We start from the raw sequence: 26,659 nt of genomic DNA, 5'->3' as shown, positions 1-26,659 counted from the left end.
TCACCTGCCGATGATGCTCTTGATCTGCGAGTCCTTCTCGGCCTGCTGCTGCCGCAGGCGCTTCTCGCTCTGCTCCAGGCGGTGCTGGTACTGCAGCAGGATGCGGCTCGTCTGCTCCTCCTGCGACACCAGGCGCCGCTCGTACTCCTCCAGCTTGCGGTTGGACATGTGCAGCCGCTCCTTCAGCGAGTGGATCTCCTCCTCGTACTCCTTCACCTGCCACAGCGCACACTGCAGGGCGCCTGGGGGCCCCCCCGCACCCCCCCGCCGCCGCCACCGCACCCAGGACCCCCCCCACACACACACACCAAAAGCAAGACCCAGGAGCCTGGGTCAAACCCGTGGGGACAGCTGGTCAACCCAGTAAACACTTGGGTCAACCCCATGGGGTTGCCTGGTCAACCCCATGGAGACTCTTGGGTCAACCCACTGAGGATTCTTGGGTCAACCCCATGGGGATGTTTGGGTCAACTCCATGGGGACATATGGATGCCTGGTCAACCCCCTGGGGACTTCGGGTCAACCCCATGGGGACACCTAGGTCAACCCCATGGGGACACATGGATGCCTGGTCAGCCCCATGGGGACACCTGGGTCAACCCCATGGAGATTCTTGGGTCAACCCCCTGAGGACTCTTGGGTCAACCCCATGGGGACACCTAGGTCAACCCCATGGGGATGCTTGGGTCAACCCCATGGAGATGCTTGGGTCAACCCCACAGGGACATATGGACACCTGGTCAACCTCCTGGGGACTCTTTGGGTCAACCCCATGGGGACGCCTAGGTCAACCCCATGGGGATGCTTGGGTCAACCCCATGAGGACATATGGACACCTGGTCAAACCCCTGGGGACTCTTTGGGTCAACCCCATGGGGACGCCTAGGTCAACCCCATGCGGATGCTTGGGTCAACTCCATGAGGACACCTTGGGTCAACCCCATGGATGCCTGGTCAGCCCCATGGGGACAACTGGGTCAACCCCATGGGGACACATGGACGCCTGGGTCAACCCCATGGGGACACCTGGGTCAACCCCATGAAGATGCTTGGGTCAACACAATGATGATGCTTGGGTCAATCCCATGAGGACATATGGACACCTGGGTCAACCCCATGGAGATATATGGACACCTGGGTCAATCCCATGGGGATGCTTGGGTCAACCCCATGGGGACACCTTGGGTCAACCCCATGGTGATGCATGGATGCCTGGTCAACCCCATGGGGACACCTGGGTCAACCTCACGGGGACACCTTGGGTCCTCGGGACCCCTGCCACCCTAAATGCTGAACCCCTATGCCCTCACATCACCCTAAAAACCCAGCGGGTCCCGCGGGTGGCCCTACCCGGTCCAGCCGGCTCTCGTCCATGGACTTGGAGTACTCCTTGAGCTTGTACTCCTCGCGCTCGATGTGGGAGCTCTCGATGTCGGCCGAGAGGTGCGGCATGTTGGACACCCAGGCCACCGTGCGCTCGGCCGCCGGCATCACCGGGTTCAGCGTCGACGGCGTCTGTGAGGCCTGGGGGGGGAGCACAAACGGGATGGGACCCCCCCCAACCCTGTGTCCCCATCCCCACCATGTCCCCGTGTCCACCCCATGTCCCCCATCACCCCCGTATTTCCACGCCCCTGTCCTATATCCCCCACGTCCCTCATCCCATGTCCCCATCGTGCCCCCCATGTCCTGGTATCCCTCCGTGTCCCTATATCACCCCCCATCCCAGTTGTCTCCCATGTCCCCATTACATCCTCCCTGTTCCCCCATGTCCCCATTATGTCCTCCCCGTTCCCTCATGTCCCTATGTCCCCCATATCCCAATGTCCCCCATGTCCCCATCATTTCCTTCATGTCCTTATGTTCCCCATAACCCCATGTCCCAGCTGTCCCCCATGTCCTCACGCCCCCAATGCCCCCACCATGTCCTCCATGTCCCTATGTCCCCCATATCCCAGATGTCCCCTATGTCCCCACGCCCCCCCATGTCCCCCACACCCCTATGTCCCCCATAGCCCCATGTCCCCATGCCCCCCCCATGTCCCCCATAGCCCCATATCCCAGCTGTCCCCTATGTCCCCATGCTCCCCCCATGTCCCCCATGCCCCCATGTCCCCCAGAACCCCATGTCCCAGCTGTCCCCTATGTCCCCACACCCCCCCCATGTCCCCCATGCCCCCATGTCCCCCATAACCCCATGTCCCATCTGTCCCCTGTTCCCCCACACCCCCTAAGCCCCCCATATCCCCACGCCCCCCACATGTCCCCCCCCATCCCCACCTGCTTGGTGACCGGTGGCTTCATCCCAGCCACCGACGCCTCCTTGGCCAGGGAGGGCTGCCGGGACCGGGGGGGCCCGTAGGTGGGCTCGGGGGACGCCAGCAGGTTCCCGCTGGCCGGCCGTGGTTTGGAGGGCACCCCCAGGGCCGCCGGCCCCTGCCCCCCACCCTTCCCTGCCCGGGCTCCCCGGGGGGTGGGTGGCGGGGGGGCCCCGATGGTGATTTGGGGGGGGGCCAGGCTGTCCTGCAGGGAGAGCTGCCGCCGGCTGAAGTCCCCCCCCCGGCCGGGCGAACTCGTCGCTATAGCTGTGGCTGTGGGTGATGTGCTTGGGGGGGGGCGCAGCCAGCTCCTCGCTCTTGCTGTACCCGTGCAAGGGGGGGGCGAAGGGCCCCTCGCTCCCCCCACCTGTCTCGGGACGCAGGGGGCCGTCGGCCGCCAGGTGGAAGAGGGGGTTCTGGAAAGAGAGGGGCACCCGCAGCTGCGGCCCCCCGGGTTCCGGCACCCCTAAACGGGGGGGGGCCAAGCTGGAGGCGCTGCCCTGGGAGAGGCGACCGGGACGAAGCCCCCCGCCACCCCCTGGGGCTGGACCCCCGGCGGCGGCCAGCAGCTCGGCGGGCAGGCTGGGGACGCTGTCCACGCGGCCATCCTGGAGGTCCAGCATGGAGACGCTCTTGCCCACCCCCAGAGCTCGCCCCCCCTCCGGCTCCGTCAGGTCCGAGCTGCTGGTGCAGTAAGCGGGCGAGGAGCGGGCGAGGGGGGGGGCGGCTCAGCACCAGCACCTCCGGCGGCCCCTTCTCCTGCGGCGGGGAGGGCAGGCGCGGCACCTCCATGGAGCTGGGGAGGGGGCAAAGGGAAGGGTTGGGGGGAAAGGGGGGGGACGACCACCAGGAGGGGTCCCCAAGGAGGGTGGGAGGGAGAGGAGGGATGGAGCTGGGTCCGCTTGGGGTGGGGACACACCCCAGGGATGGCCCAGATGGGGGTCTTCAGGCGGTGCCCATCCCTTCTCCATCCCCGTCCCATCCCCACCCCATCTCCATCCCATCCACATTTCTACTTCATCCCTGTCTCCAGCCCCATCTCCAGCCCCATTCTCATTCCCATCCCATCCTATTCCATCTCCATCCCCATCCCATCCCCATTTCTACCTCATCCCTATCTCCATCTCCACCCCATTTCTCATCCCCAAACCTTTCTATCCCATCCCCATCCCCATCTCCATCTCATCCTATTCCATTCCCATCCTATCCCCATCCCCACCCCCAATCCCATCCCATCCCCATCCCCAATCCCATCTCCAGCTTCATCCATTTCTATCCCATCTCCAACCCCATTTCCAGCACCATTCTCATCCCATCTCCATCCCCAACCTTAACTCCATCTCTATCCCATCCCATTCCCATCCCCATTTTCATCCCATCCCACCCCATCCCATCCCATCCCCATTCCCATCCCCATTCCCATCCCATCCCATCCCATCCCACCCAATCCCCATTTTCATCCCATCCCATCCCATCCCATCCCATCCCATCCCATCCCACCCCATCCCCATTTCCACCCCACCCCACCCCATCACCCACCTGTTAAGGCCCCGCACCATGTAGGACTGGAGGTCAACAGAGCTGTGGGGACAGACAACGGGTGACCATGGGGACCCCCACGGTGGGGCAGGAGGTGGGGGCACCCATGGGAGAGTGGGGGGACACAGAGGGGCCTCTCGGGGGTCCCCACCTGTTGAGGTCACGGACGAGGTAGGGCTGGAGGTCGGCCGAGGGTCCCCGCAGCACCAGCCCCTTGGGGGGCAGCCGCTCCCCCTGGCTCGGCTGCCGCTGCAGGTGGGGGTTGCGCAGGGCCACGCTGATGTCCGTCAGCAGCCGGGGCAGCGGGCCCAGCTTCAGAAGGGCCTCCTGGGAAGGAAGTCGTCCGTGACTCCCCCTTTTTCCCCCAAATCCCACCCCCCAGAATCCCAGTGACCTCCTCCCCAGGAGGGCATGGGTTGATGGGACCCCCAGTGACCTCCCCTCGGGGGACACGCAAGTGGATGAGACCCCAAAAGAGGTCCTTGGGGAACGTGGGGTGGTAGGACCCCAAAATGACTTCCTAAAAGGGGGGCACGGGAACCCACCATGGCCCCTGAGGGTTGCACGGGCGGTTGGGACCCCAAAATGTCCTCCCAGTGGTAGCCAGATGTCCAAGACCCCAGAACATCCCACGGGGTGGACCAAGGCACCCAGGTCCCCGATGAGCACCCAGGCGAAGACCAAGGCACCCAGGTCCCTGATGAGCACCCAGGAGAGCACCCAGATGTCCCGGGTACCTTGCTGAGCTGGGACATGACCTCCCAAAGGAGGGCGTGCAGGGTGGAGAGCTCGCGGCCCAGGTCGATGTAGCCCTCGAAGCTGGTGCTGTTGGTGAGGGTGTCCAGGTTGGAGATCTCGTAGAGGAACTGCTGCATGCTGGTCCACTCCAGCTCCAGGAATTCATTCATGAAGGCCATGTACTCCTCCTTGCTGCCAAACCTGCGGGCGGGTGCTCAGAGGGGTCTCCACTCTCCCCACCACCAGCTGGCCCCACCGCTGGCCCCGCGTGCTGCTCCCTGTCCCTTCTGTCCCTCTGGCTTCTAGTCGTCTGGTCATAAAGCCACGTCTGACCTTCAACCAGCTCCTCTTCCATTTGTTCTCCATCCATCTGCAAACTCTTCCCTCCGTCTTTCATCCATCTTTCTTCCATCCAACCCATCCATAAGCCTTTTCCTTCCATCCATCCATCCATCCATCCATCCATCCACCCATCCATCCACCCATCCATCCCATCCCCATCTCCCCTCCATCCACCACCACTCATCTTCCATGTATCACCCATCAACTCGTCCATCTTCTCATCCATTCATCCAATAACTCATCCGCCTTCATTCTATCTATTCATCTCCATCAACTCATCCAACTTCTCCCTGTTCATCTTCTATACTCATCCATCTTCTCATCCATTCACCCAATAACTCATCCATCTGCGTCTGTCCATTTTCTGTCCACCAACTCATCCATCTTCTCTCCATCACCCCTCAGCTCACCCACCCATCTTATCTCCATCTGCCTGGCTTCCCTCCATCCAACTCACCCATCTTATCTCTATTTGTCTTCCAACTCCATCCAACTCATCTGCCAAATCTCTCATCTACCTTCCACTCATTATCCATCAACCGGTCCTTCCATATTCCATCCATTTATCCGTCTTCTGTGCATCTTGCTCATCCTTCCATCCATCCAACCACCCATCCATCCATCCATCATCCATCCACCCATCATCCATCCTTCCTTCCATCCACCCAGCACCTCACCCATCCATTTTCCCTTTGTCTACCTACCACACCATCCACCCGCAGACCTTCAGATCCACCTTCCCTCCGTTCCCCACCCATCCGACCACTCTTGCCCACCACCACCCCTCTTTTCTCCCCCCTCCGGCTTCTCACTTGGTGAAGTTGGCCAGGTTCTGGATGACCTTGGCGATGAGGGTGAGGGTACGGGCAGTCTGCTCGTCAGGGTACTCCTGCATGAGGCCGAAGAGGCTGGGGGACATCACGGCGGGGCAAAGGAACCGCAGGAAGAGCGAGGCGCTGATCAGCCGGTCGGCGATGTCCTCGCGGCCCCGCTCGGCGCACCGCAGCCGCCACGAGGCGAAGACCTCCTTCAGCTCCCGTGGGAACACGCTGGGGGGGGGACACGGTCAGGATCCCGCGGTGGGGACACCGGGGGATGTCCCCAGCCCCCCGGGGACTCACCAGTGCGAGTTGACCACCTTGCAGAGGGCGAGCTCGCAGCACATGCGGAGGTTGGCCTGGTGGTCGGCCAAGGTGGAGGCCGAGCACTTCATGGGGTCAACCTCGCAGTTCTCCTCCGATTCGTACAGCGCCCGGATGAACTCGCCTGCGGGGGGACGGGGACAAGAGCGGGGGTCACCCCGATGTCCTACAGCCAGGCCACCCCGCTGGGGACGTGGCCCCGAGAAGGGACAACTCGGGCGTCCCACAGCCAGAGCACCCCGATGTGGATATGGCCATGAGGAAGGACCACCATGCCCCTAAAGAAGGGACCACCCAACCTTCCCATGGCCAGGCCACTGCAGCGGGGACACGGCTACGGCACGGGACCATCCAACCATCCCCTGGTCATGCCAGTAGTGTCATGGCCATGTATGGGGACAACTCACCGTCCCACCGCCAGGCCAGTGGGGCCCTGCCTGCAACAAGGACCCCAAGCACCGGTGGGGCTCACCAATGGCATCCTTGAGGTATTTCTGGCCGATGAGTTTCAGGTACTCCTCTATGGCTTTCGTGGCGAGGGTGTTTTCCCGGAAGATCAGGTGCTCCCGGTCCATGAAGCGATCCACCTCCGTCATGGCCATGTCCGACAGGAAGTCCTGCCCATGGCCGTCAGGGCAGCCCAGCGCCCACCCGCGCCCAGCCCACCCTCCCCGCATGTTTCTGTCCCACCTCCATCTTCTGCCCCGCCAGCCAGCCCTCCGTTCTCCATCTCTCTGTCCTCTGTCCATCCTTCTGTCCCCCATTCAGCTGCCATCCATCCATCCATCCATCCATCCATCCATCCATCCATCTGCTGCCCACCCATCTGTCCTGTCCTCCATCTCTCATCCATCTGTACTCCACCTGTGCTCCGTCCATCCTCCATAAACCCATCCATCCTTGCTTCATCTGTCCTGTATTCATCCCTCTCCATCCTCCATCCATTCATCCACCCTCCGCTCCGTTCATCCATCCTCCACGTGCCAGTCCTCCATTCATCCTCCAGCTGTTCTCCATCCATAATCATTTTTCCCTCATCTGTCCATCCTTTGCCATCCCTCCTCCCTCCATTTTCCATGCGTATGCTCCATCCATCCATCCATCCATCCATCCATCCATCCATCCATCCATCCATCCATCCATCCCTCCATCCATCAGTCCTCCACATATCTGTCCTCTATCCATGCTTCATCCATCTCCCTATGCCTGCCCTCCATCCCTCCTCCATCCCTCCATCCCTCCTCCATCCATCCATCATCCATCCATCCATCCGTCCATCCGTCCGTCCATCCATCCATCCATCCATCCATCCATCCATCCATGCATCCACCCACCCACCCATCCATCCATCCATCCATCCATCCATCCATCCATCCATCCATCCATCCATCCATCATCCATCCATCCACCCACCCATCCACCCATCCCTCCCTCCCTCCCTCCCTCCCTCCCTCCCTCCATCCACCCACCCATCACCACTCCCCCCCCCCTCCTCCATCCTCTCTCCACCCCTCCCTCCGTCCCCCCCCACCCCACCTTAGCCTTGCCGGTGCTCTGCAGGATGTGCACCAGCGCGCAGGCCACCTCCTCCTTGCTCTTGACGCTGAGCACGGGCTCGAGCACGGCGCAGAGCATCCGGTAGTTGTTGGTGACGTACTCGGCGAACTCCTTGTAGAGTTCCATCGGGAGGATGCTCATGGTCTGGAAGCGGCTCTTGACGCGCAGGGCCGGGCAGCCGGCCTTGCTCTTGCTGCCGCTGGGCTGGCTGAGGGGGTACCACTGCTCGGCGAAGTGCCGCCCGGTGACGCTGGCGATGGGGATGCTCACCATCCCCACGTAGTTGCTCTTGTCCTTCTTGCGCTTCTTGTCGGTGTCCTTGTAGAGGTGCAGGCGGATGGTGCGGACGGCCGGCAGGTTGTTGAACTCGAAGTGCTCGCCCCAGAAGACGTTGTCGGTGCGCGCCTTGCTGGTGGTGCGGGCGTAGAGCATGTCGTCCAGGCACAGCTCGCAGTAGTAGCGCTTCTTGGGGGGCAGGTCCCGCGCCTCGATCACCCAGAGCTTCAGCACGTTGTCCACCCGCCGGCTGTTGTCCTGGGGGGGGAAGGGGAAGGGACAGCCGGGGATGAGGACAGCTGGCTGTGGGGTATGGGGTCACCAGGTGACCACCCTCATCTCCACCCGATGGCCGGCTCCACCAGTCACCGTCTGCACCCCCGCTAGGGGACCAGATCCATCCAGGCCAGGTGACCATCCCCATCGCCACCAGTTGACCAGCTCCATTCCCACCAGTTGGCCAGCCCCACCAGGTGACCGTCCCCAGCCCCACTTGTTGACCATGTCCACCAGTTGACCATCTCCATCCTCAACAGTTGATTGTCCCCATCCCCACCAGTTGACCATCTCCATCCCCACCAGGTGACCATATCCACCAGTTGACCATGTCCATTCACCAGTTGACCATCTCCATCCCCACCAGGTGACCATATCCACCAGTTGACCATGTCCATTCACCAGTTGACCGTCCCCATCCCCACCAGGTGACCATATCCACCAGTTGACCATGTCCATTCACCAGTTGACCATGTCCATTCACCAGTTGACCATCTCCAGCCCCACCAGTTGACCATCCCAAACAGTTGACTACCCCCATCCCCACCAGGTCACCATTCCCACCAGTTGACCACCCCCATCTCCACCAGTTGACTGTCACCACCAAGCTGACCACCCCCATCCCTACCAGTTGACCATCTCCAGCCCTACCAGTTGACTGTCTGCAGCCCCCTTGTCGACCATCCCCTCCAGCTGACTGCCCCCATCCCCACCAGTTGATCATCCCCACCAGTTGATGACCCCCAGCCCCACCAGTTGACCATCACCACCAGTTGACCACCCCCATCCCCACCAGTGACCATCATGACCATCCCCACCAGTTGACCACCCCCATCCCCACCAGTTGACCATCTCCATCCCAACCAGTTGACCACCCCCATCCTCACCAGTGACCATCACCACCAGTTGACCATCCCCATCTCCACCAGTAGCCAGCCCCACCAATTGACCACCCCCATCCCCACCAGTTGACCACCCCCATCTCCACCAGCTGACCACCCCCAGCCCCACCAGTGACCATCCCCACCAGTTGACCACCCCCATCCCTACCAGTTGACCATCTCCAGCCCCCGCTGTCAACCAGCCCCACCAGTTGACCGCCCCCATCCCCACCAGTGACCACCCCCACAGAGGAGGTCGACCACCCCACCTTGTTGGGCTTCACGGCCCTCTGCAGGTTCTCGATCCATTTATCCCGCTCAGCAGCCGAGCGGCACGCGAAGCACTTGGTCCCCGAGGCGGTGGTGACCTGCGGGGAGGGCGAGGGGACGGTGACCACGACGGGGGGGGGCCACCACCGCGGGGACACCTCGGGGGGGCTCGGGGGGGGGTCATTTTTACCTCGAAGCAGAACTCCTGCCCCAGGATGCTGCTGTGGACCGCCTTGATGATGGAGTCCTCGTCCAGGTTGAGCTCCAGCGCCTCGGCCGCGCTGCTGGGGCTCAGCAGCGACTCGTGCGAGTGCGACTCCTTGAAGCTCTGCATCAACCGGGCCCTGCGGGGACGCGGCGGGGGGGACGCTCGGGGTGGGGGACGCGGTTTGGGGTCGGGGAGTTTCGGGGGAGTAAGGGAGGGGACGGCGGATTTGGGGGTAAAGGGGAGGCGGGTGGCGGCGGTGGTGGTGGTGGGAGGGGGTTGGGGGTTTTTTTTGGGGTGGGGTTGGGGTCGGGGGTGCCCGGGGTTGGTGGTGGCAGTGTGTATGGGGGGGGGGGGTGGCATGCGAGTGGGGGGGTGGGGGGGTGGCGGCGGTGTTGGCGGCGGTGGGGGGGGGGTACCTGGGGCATCCGCGCGGGACCTGGGGGCGCGTCCGCGGCGTCGGGACGGACAGAGAGAGACAGAGTCAGGGCTTGGGAGGGGGGGGGGACATGGGGAGGGAGGGAGGGAGGGGGACATGACGGTGGGAGCCCCCCCACCCCTCTCCGTGGGCATCCGGGGAGCCCCCCACCCCCAACCCGAAGCGGACGGGGGACTCCCCGAACGGATGCGGGACTCCCCAAAAAGGGGAGGGGGGCGGTGGGGGGGGGGGGGGGGGAAACCCAGGCACGTAGCACCCCAAAATTGGTCCTGCGTGTGTCCCCCCCCCTCCGGCACGGTGCAGCTGGCGCAGGTGAGCCGCCCCCGGGCGCTAAATTTATCCCCGGGGCTGCGTAAGCAGCGGCCTCGCCACGTCCCCACGTCCCCGCGGCCGCCGTCACCGTCACCGTGTCACCGGCACCGAGCGCACGCGGGGGCGGCGCGGATAAAAATACCCCGGCGAGAGGCGGCCCCCACCACCACCACCACCACCACCACCACCACCACCACCACCACCACCACCACCACCACCGGCACCGGCACCACCGCGAAAAAAAATTAAAAAAAAAATAAAAAATAAAATAAGAAAAAATCACCCGGATCGCCCGGTGCAGGGGATAGGGGAGCCCCCAGGGTGTCCCCGTGGGGGGTGAGGGTAAGGGGTGTCCTCTGTGGGGTGAGGGGACTGGGGACATCCCCTATGGGGACAGGGGACAGGGGACATCCCCTATGGGGACAGGGAACATCCCCTATGGGGTGAGGGGACAGGGACATCCTCTATGGGGTGAGGGGACAGGGGACATCCCCTATGGGGCAAGGGGACAGGGGACATCCCTTATGGGGACAGGGACATCCTCTATGGGGTGAGGGGACAGGGGACATCCCCTATGGGGACAGGGGACAGGGGACATCCCCTATGGGGACAGGGAACATCCCCTATGGGGTGAGGGGACAGGGACATCCTCTATGGGGTGAGGGGACAGGGGACATCCCCTATGGGGCAAGGGGACAGGGGACATCCCTTATGGGGACAGGGACATCCTCTATGGGGTGAGGGGACAGGGGACATCCCCTATGGGGACAGGGGACATCCTCTATGGGGTGAGGGGACAGGGGACATCCCCTATGGGGACAGGGACATCCTCTATGGGGTGAGGGGACAGGGGACATCCCCTATGGGGTGAGGGACATCCCCTATGGGGCAAGGGGACAAGGGACATCCCTTATGGGGACAGGGACATCCTCTATGGGGTGAGGGGACAGGGACATCCCTTATGGGGACAGGGGACATCCTCTATGGGGTGAGGGGACAGGGACATCCCTTATGGGGACAGGGGACATCCTCTATGGGGTGAGGGGACAGGGACATCCCCTATGGGGACAGGGACATCCCCCACCAAGGGGGACCAGCCGCGGGGATGAGGGATGCCATGGGCAGCAGGGGACAAGGGACATCCCCCTTGGGGACCACCCGGCAGGATGGGGACGAGAAAACCCCCCCGGGGACAAAGGGACACCCATGGGGACAAAGGGACACCCCTGGGGACAAGGGACACCCCTGGGGACGAGGCAACCCACCTCTGGGCACCCAGGGCCAGGAGCCGCCACCTCCTGGCCGTCATCTCCCTGGGGACAAGGGACATCCCGGGGGGGGACACACACGGGATCCCCGCCACCCCCCTCTCCCCGGGGCCGTACCCCATGGGTGGCGGTGACGCCGGTGACGGTGACGGTGCCACCGGGCCCGGTGCCAGGCCGGATCCTGCGCCCGGCTCCCACCCACCGGCTCCGGGCTATAAACGGCACCGGCACCGCCTGCCACCTGCCCGGTCCCCAAAGTGTCCCCAAAGAGGAGGGGACGGGGTAGGGAGACCCGCCCCAGGCAGGGACAACGGGGACAACGGGGACAACGGGGACGTGCCCTGGGTGGGGGCGTTGGGGACATTAGGGACGTGCCCCACATGGGGACATTGGGGACATTGGGGACCTGGGGGACACCGGGGACCACCCCACATGGGGACATGGGGACCTGCCCCACATGGGGACCTTGGGGACATTGGGGACCACCCCACATGGGGACCTTGGGGACCTGCCCCACATGGGGACATTGGGGGACACTGGGGGACCACCCCACATGGGGATGTTGGGGACATTGGGGACACTGGGGACCTGCCCCACATGGGGACCTTGGGGACGTTGGGGACATTAGGGACATGTCCCACAGGGGGATGTTGGGGGACATTGGGGACCTGCCCCACATGGGGACATTGGGGACACCGGGGACCACTCCACATGGGGACCTTGGGGACATTGGGGACATTGGGGGACCTGCCCCACTTGGGGAAGTTGGGGACACTGGGGACCACTCCACCACATGGGGACCTTGGGGACACTGGGGACGTGCCCCACAGGGGGACATTGGGGACACCAGGGACCACTCCACATGGGGACATTGGGGACACTGGGGACGTTGGGGACCTGCCCCACATGGGGATGTTGGGGACACTGGGGACCACCCCACATGGGGGACACTAGGGACGTGCCCCACGTGGGGACATTTGGGGACATCGGGGACCCCGTGGCGGGGTTGTCCCCCGTGCCCAGCAGAACACCCGGACCTGTCCCCTCCACGCAGAGCCTGGGGACACTTGGCACAGAGCTGTCCCCGTGCCACCAGGGGAGCGGGGCTTGTCCCCTGGTTTGGGGACACTGGGGGGGAAGCGGGGCTGTCCCTACACCCACCGTGGTGCCACCCGGGGACCGAAAGTGTCCCCATCCCAGGGCTGTCCCCAAACCTCCCCGCTGCCACCTGCACAGTGACACCGCCCCCACGGCGTCCCCAAACCAGGACGGGAACATCCCAGGGGGGGTGGTGACATCCCGGGGGGGTGACATCCCAGAAAGGTGACATCCCAGGGGGGGGTGACATCCAAGAGAGGTGACATCCCAGGAGGGTGGTGACATCCCAGAAAGGTGACATCCCGGGGGGGGGTGACATCCCAGAAAGGTGACATCCCAGGGGGGTGGTGACATCCCAGGGGGGGGTGACATCCCAGAAAGGTGACACCCCAGGAGTGGGGGGGGTGACATCCCGAGGGGTGACATCCCCAGGGGGGTGACATCCCAGGAAGGGTGGGGGGGGGGCTATGGTGTCCCTGGGGGGGGGCTGTGACATCCCTGGGGGTGGCTGTGGTGTCCCCAAGGGGGGATGTTGGTGTCTGGGGGGGGGGTGTTGATGTCCCCAGGGGGGTCGTGGTGTCCCCAAGGGGGCTGTTGGTGACCCCAGGGGGGTTGTTGGTGTCCTGGGGGGGGGTGTAGGTGTCCCAAGGGGGCTGCTGGTGACCCCAGGGGGGGTGTAGGTGACCCCAAGGGGGGTGTAGGTGTCCTGGGGGGGGTGTAGGTGTCCCCAAGGGGGGTGTGGGTGTCCTGGGGGGGCTGTTGGTGTCCCAGGGGGGGGTGTTGGTGTCCCGGGGGGGGATGACGGTGACCCCAAGGGCGAGATGTCATTGTCCCGGAGGGGACGCGCGGGTGTCCGGGGAGGGGAAGGAAGGGGAGGGGAGGGGAGAGGGGGGGCTGCTGCTGTCCCCGGGGGGTCTGGCGGTGTCCCCGGGGGGGTGTCCCCGCGGTGTCCCCCCACCTGTCGTGGTCGGCGCTGCGGAAGCGGGGCAGGATCTGCCGGAAGCTGCTGGTGCGGTCGAGCTTGGGCTGGCTCTTGGTGCGCTTGATGGAGCTCTTCAGGCGGCGGCTCAGGAAGCCTTGCTGGGGTACAGGGCGGCTGAGGGCAAGCGGGGGCACCGGGGGCACCGGGGGGGACACCGGGGGGCACCGGGGGGACACCGGGGGGGGACACCGGGGGGCACCGGGGGGACCAGGGGGGGCACCGTGGGGATGGGAGGGTGAGGATGGGAAATGGGGGGGCGTGGAGGTGGTGGGAGACTGGGTACAGGCGTGGAGCCGGGGGGAGGGGATGGGTCACCGCGACAACAGGCGTGTGATCACGGTGACATGGATGGGTAACCATGGCAACAGGCGTGTAGCCGTGGTGACATTGATGGTAACCACGGCAACAGGCATGTAGCTGCGGTGACATGGATGTGCACGATGGGTAACCATGGCAACAGGCGTGTAACCGCGGTGACAGGGATGGGTAACCGTGGTAACAGGCGTGTAACTGTGGTGACATGGATGTGCACGGATGGGTCACCATGGTAACAAGCGTGTAACCCGTGGTGACATTGATGGGTAACCATGGCAACAGGCGTGTAATCATGGGGAGGTGATGGGTAACCATGGTAACAGGCATGTAGCCGTGGTGACATGGATGTGCATGGATGGGTCACCATGGCAACAGGCATGGAACTATGGTAACATGGATGGGTAACTATGGTAACAGGCGTGTAATCACGGTGACATGGATGTGCACGGATGGGTAACTGTGGCAACAGGCATGTAACTATGGTAACATGGATGGGTAACCATGGCAACAGGCGTGTAGGCGTGGTGATGTGATGGGTAACCATGGTAACAGGCATGGAACCGTGGTGACATGGATGTGCACGGATGAGTAACCATGGCAACAGGCGTGTAGCTGCGGTGACATGGATGTGCACAGATGGGTGACTGTGGCAACAGGCGTGCAACTATGGTAACATGGATGTGCACGGATGGGTAGCCATGATAACAGGCGTGTAACCGTGGTGACATTGATGGTAACCATGGCAACAGGCGTGTGGCCGTGGTGCCATGGCTGTAACGCTGGGTAACCACGGCGATGTGGCTGTGTAACCATGGCAACATGCATGGGAAGGCGGGGGTGACGGGGTGACAGGCGTGTAACCGTGGTGATAGCGTGTGTCACCATGGCAACAGGGGTGTAACGACTGGGTAACCATGGCAACACGGATGTGCACGGATGGGTAACCACGGTAACAGGCGTGTAACCACGGCAACACGGATGTGTGGGGTACCCACGGCGCCGTGACGGGGGTAACCATGGCGACGGGGTGATGGTAACCACGGCAACAGGCATGTGCTCGACGAGGGCAACACGTGTGCAGGAGGAGCGTAACCATGGCAACGCGGGGCTGCGGTAACCACGGCGACAGGCGTGTGCGGGGCGGGGTAACCACGGCGACGGCGTACAGCCCGGGTAACCATGGCAACGGGAGCGGGTCACCACGGCGACACACGTGTGGGGGACACAGCAACCACGGCGACACCGTAACCATAGCAACAGGCGTGTTCGGGACGGGGGTAACCACGGCAACAGGCGTGTGCAGGATGGGGTAACCATGGTAACAGGCGTGTTCAGGATGGGGTAACCATGACGACACGTGCTAAGGACGGGGTAACCACGGCAACAGGCGTGTGCGGGATGCGGTAACCATGGTAACAGGCGTGCTCAGGAGGACAGGGAAGCAACATACATGTTCAGGGTGGGGTAACCATAGCGACAGGCGTGTTGAGGATGGGGTAACCATGGCGACAGGCGTGTTGAGGACAGGTTTCCATGGCAACATACATGTTCGGGATGGGGTAACCATGGCAACACACGTGTTGAGGATGGGGTAACCATAGCAACATACATGTGCGGGATGGGGTAACCATGGCGAGACATGTTCAGGACGGGGGTAACCACGGCAACATACATGTTCAGGGTGGGGTAACCATGGAAACACGCGTGTTCAGGATGTGGTAACCATGGCAACAAGCGTGTTCAGGACGGGGTAACCACGGCAACACACGTGTTCAGGATGCGCTAACGCGTGTTGGGGACGCCGTACCCGCGGGCGACACGCGTGTGCGGGACGGGGCAACCGCGGCACCAGGCGTGTCGGGGCCGGGCACACGCGTGTGCGAGGTGGTGGTGGGGGGGGGGAGTGTGGGGGGGGGGCTCACCGAGGGCCGGAAGGGGGGCGCGGGCGGGGCGTCCATGTTGATGCTGTACTGCTTCCCCCCGGGGACGCTCTTCCTGCGGGAGCGGCCGCCGTGGTAATCTGGGGGGGGGGGGGACAGGGCCCTGAGGGGACAGCGGGGACACGGGGGGGGGGGCACGGACACACACAGGGGGACCCCACGGCCCTCCCACCCCCCCCCTCCCCCCCATCAACCCACCCCCTGCTCCCTGGGGGATGGGGTGGGCGCTGGGGGGGGACCCAGGCATCATTTGGGGGGGGGGGGGGGGCATGATATGGGGTGGGGGGGACATGGGGGACACACACACACATAGGGGGACACACAAGGGTAGGGGGGGGGCTTGGGGGGGGGCCCTGGTTTCTCTCCATCCCCCCTCCCCCAGCTGTCACCCCATCCCATCGCCGGGGTCCCCTTTTGCCCCCCCCCCAAAAAAAATCCCCTTAACTCTTAGGGACCCCCTAAACTCTGCCCCCGCCCCCCCCCAAATCCCCTTAACTTTGCCCCCCCCCAAACTCTGCCCCCCCCAAATATCCCCCCTAACTCTGCCCCCAGCCCTGGGGTCCCCCAAACTCAGCCCCCCTCCAAATAAAAAACCCTTAACTCTACCCCCCCAAAACCCCCTTTAACTCTGCTCCCCCCCCCAAAAAAAAAAATCCCCTTAACTCTGCCCCTGGCCTTGGGACCCCCTTAACTCTGCCCCCCCCATATCCCCTTACCCCCCCCCCTTAACTCCTCCCCGGTACCTCCCCCCCCCCAAACCCCCATAACCCCCCCCCAAAACCCCCTTAAACCCCCTTAAACCCCCCAAAACCCCCCCAATACCCCCATAACCCCCCCCTCCTCCCCCAAAAATCCCCCCCCCCCCCCCCCAAATTTTCCTACCGGCCACGGTCCTGCTGCCGCCCTCCAGGCTGAGGCGGGTGCCGGGGGGGGGGCCCCAGGGTGCCCCGAAGCGCCCAGGGGGGGCCCGGCTGGGGGGGGGCCCCACATGGCGCCTCCTGACCCTAGGGGCGCCCCGGGGCCCCCCCGCGAGGCCCGCGGGTGCCCGGGGGGGAGCGGGCCGGGGGCAGCCGCATCCCCGCCGGCCTTGCACACGCGCGTGCCGGGGGCACGGGGGCGCGGGGGGGGGGGCACCACGACGCTGGGGGAGGGGGGAGGGGGAGGGGGAGCGGGGGGGAGGATTTTTGGGGGGGGGTGGGGGTGGGGGGGGGGGGGGAGCGGGGGCACGCTCAGGCGCTGGCGCACGTGGAGCCGGGCACGCTCACACTCACCCCCGGAGCCTTGCACGCTCGGCACGGGCCATGCACGCTCGCACTCGGCCTCGTGAGCCTTGCACGCTCAGCCCCGGAGGCTTTGCACGCTCGGAGCTTTGCACACTCACCCCTAGGGCTTTGCACACTCACCCCCGGAGCCTTTGCACACTCGGAGCTTTGCACACTCACCCCTGGAGCCTTGCACGCTCACCCCTAGAGCTTTGCACGCTCACCCCTAGAGCTTTGCACACACTCCTAGAGCTTTGCACGCTCACTCTTGGAGCTTTGCACGCTCACCCCTAGAGCTTTGCACGCTCACCCCTAGAGCTTTGCACGCTCAGCCCCGGAGCTTTGCACGCTCACCCCCCGGAGCCTTTGCACGCTGGCTCGCCGGCCGTGCACGCTCCCCGCAGGGCCATGCACGCTCCCGCTCAAGCCTCCGGAGCCTTGCACGCTCGCCGTGCACAAGGCAGCCCCCGGGCCGTGCACGCTCGCCCCAGGCCGTGCACGCCGGCCCTCACCACCGAGCCATAGCCTGCCCCGTGCACGCGCACGCTCAGCGCCGTGCACACTCAGCCCCCCCCCCCCCCCCCCTTCCTTTTCACCCCCAGAGCCGGGCACGCTCACACTCGCCCCTGCGGCCGGGCACGCTCCCCGGCGGAGCCATGCACACTCACGCCCGGAGCCGTGCACGCTCCCTGCTTTGCACGCTCACCACAGCCCCGTGCACGCTCAGCAACCCCCCTGCAGGCTGTGCACGCGCACGGGCACCCCTGCAAGCATGCACCCCTTGCACACTCACCCCCCCTTGCACACTCACCCCCCTTGCACACTCACCCCTTGCACACTCACCCCTTGCACGCTCCCCCCCCCCCCTCTCCCAAATCTCCGTGCACGCTCCCGGTGCTCCGCGCACGCTCCCGCCGCCCCCCCCCCCACCCCTCGCTCACACTCGCGTGCACGCGCACACCCCCTCCCCGCCCCCCCCCGTTGCACACTCGCCGTTTTTTGGTTTTTTTTTTTTTCCTCTCCTCCCTCCCCCCCCCCCGCCACCAGCTTCTCCCGCGCCGCCGCCGCCGCCGCCGCTCCCGGGCCGGTGCCGCTGCCCCGTGCGCGCCCCCGCGCTCGCTCCGCCCCCGCCGCGCGTGCGCGCGCAGCCCCCCCCCCCTTCCCTCCTCCCCCTCCCCCCCCCCCCTCCGCACTCACCTCGGGCGCGCGCGGCGCCGCCCGGCCCGGGGAGGGGGGGGGGGGGGGGAAGAGGGGGGGAGGGGGCGTGGTCTGGGGGAGGGGGCGGGGCTCGGCGCGCGGCGTTGCCATGGAGACGGGGCCACGCCCCCGGTAACGCCGAGCGGGGAGGGGGAGGGGGGGAGTGGAGGGGGGAGGGGGGAGGGGGGGGGATGGGGGGAAGGGGGGGCAGGGGGGACAATGGGGACATGGGGGGGACATGGGGGGGACATGGGGACATGGGGGGGACATGGGGGGACAGGGGGGGACAGGGAGGCAATTTTGGGGCAGGGGGGGCAGGAGGGGACAATGGGGGGGCAATGGGGACATGGGGGGGACATGGGGGGGACATGGGGGGGACATGGGGGGGACATGGGGGGGCAATGGGGGACATGGTGGGGGGAAGGGACAGTGGGGACAATATGGGGACAGGGGGATATGGCGGGCAATTTTGGGGCAGGGGGGGCAGGAGGGGGCAATGGGGGGCAATGGGGGACATGGGGGGGACATGGGGGGCAGGGAGGGACATGGGGGGACATGGGGGACAGTGGGGACAATGGGAGGACAGGGGGGACATGGGGGGACATGGGGGTGCAATAGGGGGGCAATGGGGACAGTGGGGACAATGGGGGACAGGGGGACATGGGGGGAACATGGGGGACAATGGGGGGGGACATGGGGGCAATGGGGGAGACAGGGGGACATGGGGGGGGCAATGGGGACATGGGGGGGACATGGGGGGACACTGGGGGGGCAGTGGGGGGGACATGGGGTACAGGGGGAGGGGACACCAGGGAACATACAGGACAGTGGGGGGGACAATAGGGGACAATGGGGGGACAATGGGGGGGACAGGGGGACATGGGGGGATTTGGGGGGTGCCGAGTGTGTGGGGACACCAGGGGGACACTGGGGACACTGGGGGGGACACTGGGATCAATGTGGGGACACCGGGGGGACACCGAGGGGATACTGGGGTGACTTTGGGGACACCGGGGGTGTGAGGGGACACCGGGGGGTTGGGGACGTCACCCACCACAAGTGGCAGCGTGGGGACAGCGGGGCGAGGGGGACACGTCCCTGCTGGTGGCAGTGCCACTGCCATGGGTCCGGTGGCGGGGACAGGGGTGGCTGCGGTGGCACCAGCGGTGGTGGCACTGGTGGCACTGGTGGCAATGGTGGTGGCACTGGTGGCAGTGATATGGTGACAGCGGTGGTGACAGTGGTGGCAGTGATGGCAATGGTGGTGGCAGCGGTGGTGGCAATGATGGTGGCACTGGTGGCACTGGTGGCAGTGATATGGTGGCAGTGATGGTGACACTGGTGGCACTGGTGGTGGCACTGGTGGTGGCAGTGATGGCAGTGGTGGTGGCAGTGATGATAGCACTGGTGGCAGTGATATGATGGCAGTGATGGTGACACTGGTGGCACTGGTGGCAGTTGGTGGTGGCAGTGCTGGTGGCACTGGTGGCGGTGGTGGTGGCAGTGGTGGTGGCAGTGGTAGCACTGATGATGGCAGTGGTGGTGACACTGGTGGCACTGGTAGCACTGATATGGTGGCAATGATGGTGGCACTGGTGGCAGTGCCAGCGGCAGCAGTGGTGGCACTGGTGGCACCGTGGGGACAGCGCAGGTGTCGCTGGTGGCCCCGGTGACACGGGTGGTGGCGGTGGCGGTCCCGGTGGCGGTGGCGGTGGCCGCGTCCCCCCGCTGTCACCGTCGCCATGGTGACGCGGCGCTGGCGCTTTTTTTAACGCCGGAGGAAGCGGGGGAGGGGCTGGGGGGGGGAGGGGCGGCGCCACCAGCGGGGTCCGGCCCCCCCCCCAAAAAAAAAAAAACCCCGTCCCCCCCCCTGTGACACCCACGGGGATGGGGACACCAAAAGGGGACACGGGGTGGCCTCGGGCACCCGGTGCCCCCCCCAGCGGACAGGGACAGGGGGCAGGGACAGGGGACAGGGGACAGGTGGCCCCCAGGTGCCCCCCCCCGGGTTTTGGGGACAGCGGTGGCACCGGGCATCACCAGCAGGGGTTGGGGACGTGGGGACATGGGTGCCACCACCAGGAATGGGGACATGGGGACCATTGTGGGGATTGGGGACATGGGTGCCACCACCATGGGGACACGGGGACAGGTGCCACCATGGGTGTTGGGGACACTGGGATGGGTGGCACCACCAGGAATGGGGACATGGGGACATGGGTGCCACCACCATGAGTTGGGGACATGGGGACACAGGTGCCACCAGCAGGAATGGGGACATGGGGACACAGGTGCCACCACCATGGGGGTTGGGGACACGGGTGCCACCACCATGGGGACACGGGGACAGAGGGATGGGTGCCAACCATGGGGGTTGGGGACATGGGGACACGGGTGCCACCACCATGAATTGGGGACATGGGGACAGGTGCCACCATGGGTGTTGGGGACACAGGGATGGGTGCCACCACCAGGAATGGGGACATGGGTGCCACCATAGCGGTTGGGGACATGGGGACATGAGTGCCACCCCCATGGGGACATGGGGACAGGTGCCACCACCAGGGGCTGGGGACACAGGTGCCACTATGGGGGTTGGGGACATGGGGACACAGGTGCCACCACCATGAATTGGTGACATGGGGACCATGGGTGCTGCCACCATGGGGTTTGGGGACACGGGTGCCACCATGGGGGTTGGGGACATGGGCACAGGTGCCCACCACCATGAACTGGGGACATGGGGACAGGTGCCACCACCATGGGGGACATGGGTGCCACCATGGGATTTGGGGACATGGGGACACGGGTGCCACCATGGGATTTGGGGACACGGGTGCCACCACCATGGGGACACAGGGACGGGTGCCACCATGGGCATCGGGGACACGAGGCCCACACTGTCCCCAGGTGCCACCCCCGCTGTCCCCACCATTTATTTAGGGGGGGGGGGGGGACACCAAAGGGACAGCGCCTCCCCCCCCCACACACACCCGGTGGGGGGGGGTTGGGGTTTCCCCAGCAACCGTTGCCGAGCACCCGCGCGCCTCTGGGCCGGGTATTATGGGATGGCAGCTGGAAAAAGGGGTGGGGGGGGGGGGGACACCATGTGTGTGCCCCCCCCCCCCCCCCCAAATTTCCCGGTGACCCCCCCACCCCCCCCCTCCCCGGTACCGTGCTCTCCCGGCGGCCTCCCCTCCACCGGCACGCTGACGGTGCGCCGCAGCAGCTTGCTCCGGCACGGCTCGCCCCGGCGGTCCCGGATGAGCAGCGGGTGGATCTGCGAAAGGATCCCCCCCCCCCCGCCATCAGTTCGGGCCCCCCCCGGCCCCAAAATCGTCCGGAATCGCCCCAAATCTTGCCCTCCCCCCCCCCCCCCCTCCACTCCCGCTCCCTGCTCGCCTCCTCCTCAGCCGGCAGCAGCTGGTTCATGGGGGTGATGGAAAATTTTTTTTTTTGGGGGGGGGTGACACCCCCACGGGTTTTATTGGACACCCTTCTTTCACCCCAAACCCCAAAATCGCCCCGAATCACCCCCAAAACCACCCAAAATCGACCTAAAAGTTGCCCCCCCCCCCTCCCCACACTCCTCCTCCTCAGCCAGCACCAGCAGCTGGTTCCTGGGGGTGCTGCAAAATTTGGGGGGGGGAGGGGGAAGAGACACCCCCACGGATTTAAATGGACCCCCCTCCTTCACCCCAAACCCAAAAATCGCCAAAAATCACCCCCAAAATTGCCTAGAATCGCCCCAGAAGTTGCCCCCCCCCCCCCCCCCCCCCCCCCCCGCTCGCCTCCTCCTCAGCCAGAACCAGCAGCTGGTTCCTGGGGGGTGCTGCAAAATTTGGGGGGGGGAGGGGGAAGAGAGACACCCCCACGGGTTTTATTGGACCCCCTTCTTTCACCCCAAACCCCAAAATCGCCAAAAATCACCCCCAAAAACGCCTAAAATCACCCCAAAAGTTGCCCCCCCCCCTCCCTGCTCGCCTCCTCCTCAGCCAGCACCGGCAGCACGATGCAGAACCGGGAGGGGGGGGGGGGGGCGCCCAGACAGCTCAAACCATGCCCCTTTCTAAAACCCCCAAAACCGCCCGAAATCGCCCCAAAACGTGCGTCCCCCCCCCAGTTTACCTCCTCCTCGTCCAGCATCAGCAGCTGGTTCCCGGAGATGATGCAGAACCGGGGGTTCCAGGGCGGCCGCTCGTAGGCCGGGGGGGGCGCGTAGGGCCCGCGGGCCAGGGGGGCTCCTCGCACATCTGGGGGGGGGGCTGGGGGTCAGTGGGGGGACCCCAAACCCCCCCCCCCAAAAAAAATAATCCCCCCCCACACACAAACACCCCCCAGGCCAGGCCCCGGGGGCGCGCCAGGCCCCGCTCGGCCCCGTTTCCAACTGGGTCAGGCCGGGCCCGGTGCCCCCCCCCAAACCCACGGCCATGTTGCCCCCCCCCCAAATTCCCGGTACCGGTTCCAGGCCCCGGTACCGGGGGGGGGGTCGGGGAGGCCGAGCCCGGGCCTGACTGGTGCCGGTGCCCCCCGTACCGGTGCCCCCCAGTATGGGTATCCCCCGGTACTGGTATCGCCCCAGTACAGGCAACCCCCCCGGTACCAGTATGGCCCAGTATGAGCAGCCCCCAGTACCAGTATCGCCCCAGTATAAGCATCGCCCAGTACCAGTATCCCCCAGTATAAGCATCGCCCTGTACCAGTATCCCCCAGTATAAGCATCTCCCAGTACCGGTATCTCCCAGTATGGGCATCTCCCAGTACCGGTATCCCCCAGTATAAGCATCTGCTGGTACTGGGATCCCTCCAGTATAAGCATCCCCCTGTACCAGTATCCCCCAGTACGGGCATCTCCCGGTACCAGTATGCCCCAGTATAAGCATCTGCTGGTACTGAGATCCCTCCAGTATTGGCATCTCCCCGGTACCAGTATCCCCCAGTATGGCCATCCCCCAGTACCAGTACCCCCCAGTATAACCACCTCCTGGTACTGGGATCCCCCCAGCATAAACATCCCCCCGGTACCAGTATCCCCAGTACGGGCACCCCCCCGGTACTGGGATCATTCAGAGATCAGCCCAATACCAGCAGCCAGCGGTACCAGTAACCCCCCCGGCACCAGTATCCTGCTACCAGTAACCCCACTAGGTACCAGTATCAACCCCCCCAGCACCAGTATCAACCCCCCAGCACCAGTATCCCCCCTCCCAGTACCAGTATCCCCCCCCCCCGGTACCAGTAACCCCCCCCGCAGCACCAGTACCCCCCCAGTACCGCTATCCCCTCAATCCCAGTATCTCCCAGTACCCCCCTGGCACCAGCATCCCCCTCTTCCAGCATCCCCCATTCCCAGTACCCCCCCCCCAAATTTCCAGTACCCCCCCCCCATTACCAACACCCCCCCCCATTACCAACACCCCCCCCTCTCCCAATAACCCCCCCCCACTCTCCCAGTAACCCCCCCCTCTCCATCCCAGTCCCCCCCAGTACCGGCCTCCCCCGCTCCCATCACCAAACCGCCACCATCCCCCCGCTTCCCAGCCCCCCCCCCCGGTACCGACACCCCCCCGGTGCCCCCCCCCACCCCCCTTTTACCCCCCCACCCCCCCCCCCCACCCCCATTTCCCCCCCCACCCCCGGTGCCGCCGCCCCCGGTGCCGCTCCCGGCCCCACCCCGGAGCCTCCCCCCCCCCCCCTCAATTTACCGGGGGCATCCCGGGGGGGGTCGCCCCCTCCCCAAATTCCCGGTGCCCCCCCCCCCCCCCCGTACCTCGGAAGGGGACATAGGACATGGCTCCGCCGCCGAGCGCTTCCCCCGGGCGCCGGTAACGGGGAGGGGATGGGGGGGGGGGGGGGCGGGGGGGGGGCTGGCGGAGAAAGGGGGGGGGGGCAGGAGGCCGGGGGAGGGACACAGGAGGGGGGGCGGGACCGGCACCGGGGGGGGGGGACAGGAGGGGGGGGGGGGAGGGGAGGTTTTTTTTTTTTGGGGGGGGTGGGGGGGGGACTGGGAGCACTGGGGGAGGGGGGGTACTGGGAGTGGGGGGGCACTGGGAATATTGGGAATGGGGGGGGGGTGGGAATGGGGGGGGACTGGGAGCACTGGGGGGGACTGGGAACACTGGGAGAGGGGGAATGGGGGGACTGGGAATGGGGGGGGACTGGGAATGGGGGGGTACTGGGAGCACTAGGGGGGACTGGGAACACTGGGAGGGGGGGGAATGGGGGGTACTGGGAATGGGGGGGGTACTGAGAATGGGGGGATACTGGGAACGGGGGGGGCACTGGGAACGCTGGGAGAGGGGGTACTGGGGGCACTGGGAACACTGGGAGAGGGGGGTACTGGGGGTACTGGGAATGGGGGGGGACTGGGAACACTGGGAGAGGGAGTACTGGGAATGGGGAGGAACTGGGAACACTGGGAGAGGGGGCACTGGGGGTACTGGGAAGGGGGGGGCACTGGGAATGGGAGAGAACTGGGAATGGGGGGATACGGGGAACACTGGGAGAGAGGGTAGTGGGAATGGGGGGGTAATGGGAATGGGGGGGAACTGGGATCACTGGGAGAGGGGGAATGGTGGGAATGGGAATGGGAGGGGTACTGGGAACACTGGAAATGGGAGGAATGGGGGGGTACTGGGAATGGGGGGGGAATGGGAATGGGGGGGGCACTGGGATCACTGGGAGAGAGGGTACTGGGGGTACTGGGAATGGAGGGGAACTGGGAATGGGGGGAGGACTGGGAATGAGGGGGACTGGGAGCACTGGGAATGTGGGGGGAACTGGTATGTGGGGATACTGGGAACACTGGGAGCGGGGGAAATCGGGGGGTACTGGGAATACTGGGAATGTGGGGGTACTGGGAACACTGGGAATGGGGTGTACTGGGAATGCAGGGGGTAATGGGAATGGGGGGGAATTGGGATTGGGAGGATACTGGGAGCACTGGGAGTTGGGGAATGGGAGGGGTACTGGGGATACTGGGAATGGGGGGGGAACTGGGAAAGGGGGGGAGTGGGAATTGGGGGGGACTGGGAACACTGGGAATGGGGGGGGGGCACTGGGAATGGGACCAGTGGCGGCTGCTTCGCCTTTAAGGGCTGCCCCCAGTGCCACCACTGCTCCCAGTAACCCCAGTGCCACTGTCCCAGTGCTCCCAGTACCCCCAGTGTCACAATCCCAGCGTCCCCAGTGTCTCCAGTACCTCCAGTGTCACTGTCCCAGTGCTCCCAGTGCTCCCAGTGTCCCCATCCCAATGCCCCCAGTGCTCCCAGTGGCCCTGGTTGTCCCCATCACACTGCTCCCAGTGCCACCAGTGCCCCCAGTAACCCCATCCCAATGCTCCCAGTGCCACCAGTGCCCCCAGTGCCCCCTGTGTCCCCATCCCAGTGCCCCCAGTCTCCTCACCCCAGTGCTCCCATTGCTTCCACTGTGTCCCCCCACCCTCCTCCAGTGTCTCCCAGTTGCCCCCCGAGCTCCCAGTGCCCCATCCCAGTGCTCCCAGTGTCCCCCCCCAGCACCTCCCAGTGTTCCCAGCAGCCCCAGTTCCCCAACCCAGTGCCTCCCTGGCCTCCATCCCAGTGTCTCCCAGTCCCTCCCAGTCCCCCCCAGTCCCCCCCAGTCCCTCTGGCTCCCTTCCCAGTGCTCCCAGTGCTCCCAGCACCCCCCAGGACACCGGCCCCCAGTGCTCCCATTGCCCTCCCAGTAGCTCCCAGTTCCCCCTGGGGGGCTGTGAGCGTGCAAGGGGCGGGCACCAGTGTGCACAGGGCAAGTGTGCAAGAGGCGGGCGTGCAAGAGCCTTGCACAAGCGGCAGGGGGGCGAGGCGAGCGTGCAAGGGGGCGAGCGTGCAAAGGTGAGTGTGCAAACGAGTGTGCAAGGGGCGAGTGTGCAAGGGGTGAGTGTGCAAGGGGCGAGTGTGCAAGGGGTGAGTGTGCAAGGGGTGAGTGTGCAAGAGCCTTGCACAAGCGGCAGCGGGCGAGGCGAGCGTGCAGGGGGCGAGCGTGCAAAGGTGAGCGTGCAAACGAGTGTGCAAGGGGCGAGTGTGCAGGGGGGCGACTGTGCAAATGAGTGTGCAAGGGGCGAGTGTGCAAGGAACGAGCGTGCAAATGAGTGTGCAAGGAGCACGTGTGCACGGGGTGAGCGTGCAAGGGGTGAGCGTGTGCAAGGGGGGGCCCCGGGCGCGCGTGCAAAGGGGGCAGGGGGCGAGTGTGCAAGGAGGGGGGGGGGGGGAGGGGGCTGCGCGTGCAAGGCGCGCGCGCGCCCCCGCGCGTGGGAGGCGCGGCCCCGCCCCCCCCTTCCCGGCCC

At 65.4% G+C, this 26,659-nt stretch overlaps 1 protein-coding gene across 1 annotated transcript; it reads right to left on the bottom strand.

The window, feature by feature from the left end:
- On the bottom strand, positions 1-24,149 carry SYNGAP1 (synaptic Ras GTPase activating protein 1; the record flags this gene model as incomplete). The annotated part of the gene is given in 19 exon segments (XM_084307104.1): positions 1-216; positions 1,351-1,524; positions 2,281-2,559; positions 2,561-3,040; positions 3,042-3,114; positions 3,858-3,899; positions 4,009-4,184; positions 4,595-4,796; positions 5,750-5,986; positions 6,059-6,203; positions 6,552-6,696; positions 7,616-8,170; positions 9,339-9,437; positions 9,530-9,683; positions 13,620-13,741; positions 15,881-15,978; positions 21,532-21,637; positions 22,486-22,610; positions 24,128-24,149. Coding segments are annotated over 19 exon segments (3,450 nt in total).
- Between the last annotated feature and the right edge of the window lie 2,510 nt (positions 24,150-26,659).

The sequence above is a fragment of the Netta rufina genome (genome assembly GCF_964035555.1).
Source record: "Netta rufina genome assembly, contig: SCAFFOLD_151, whole genome shotgun sequence".
NCBI classification, from domain to species: Eukaryota; Metazoa; Chordata; class Aves; order Anseriformes; family Anatidae; genus Netta; species Netta rufina.
This window is presented reverse-complemented; position numbering and strand designations above follow the sequence as displayed.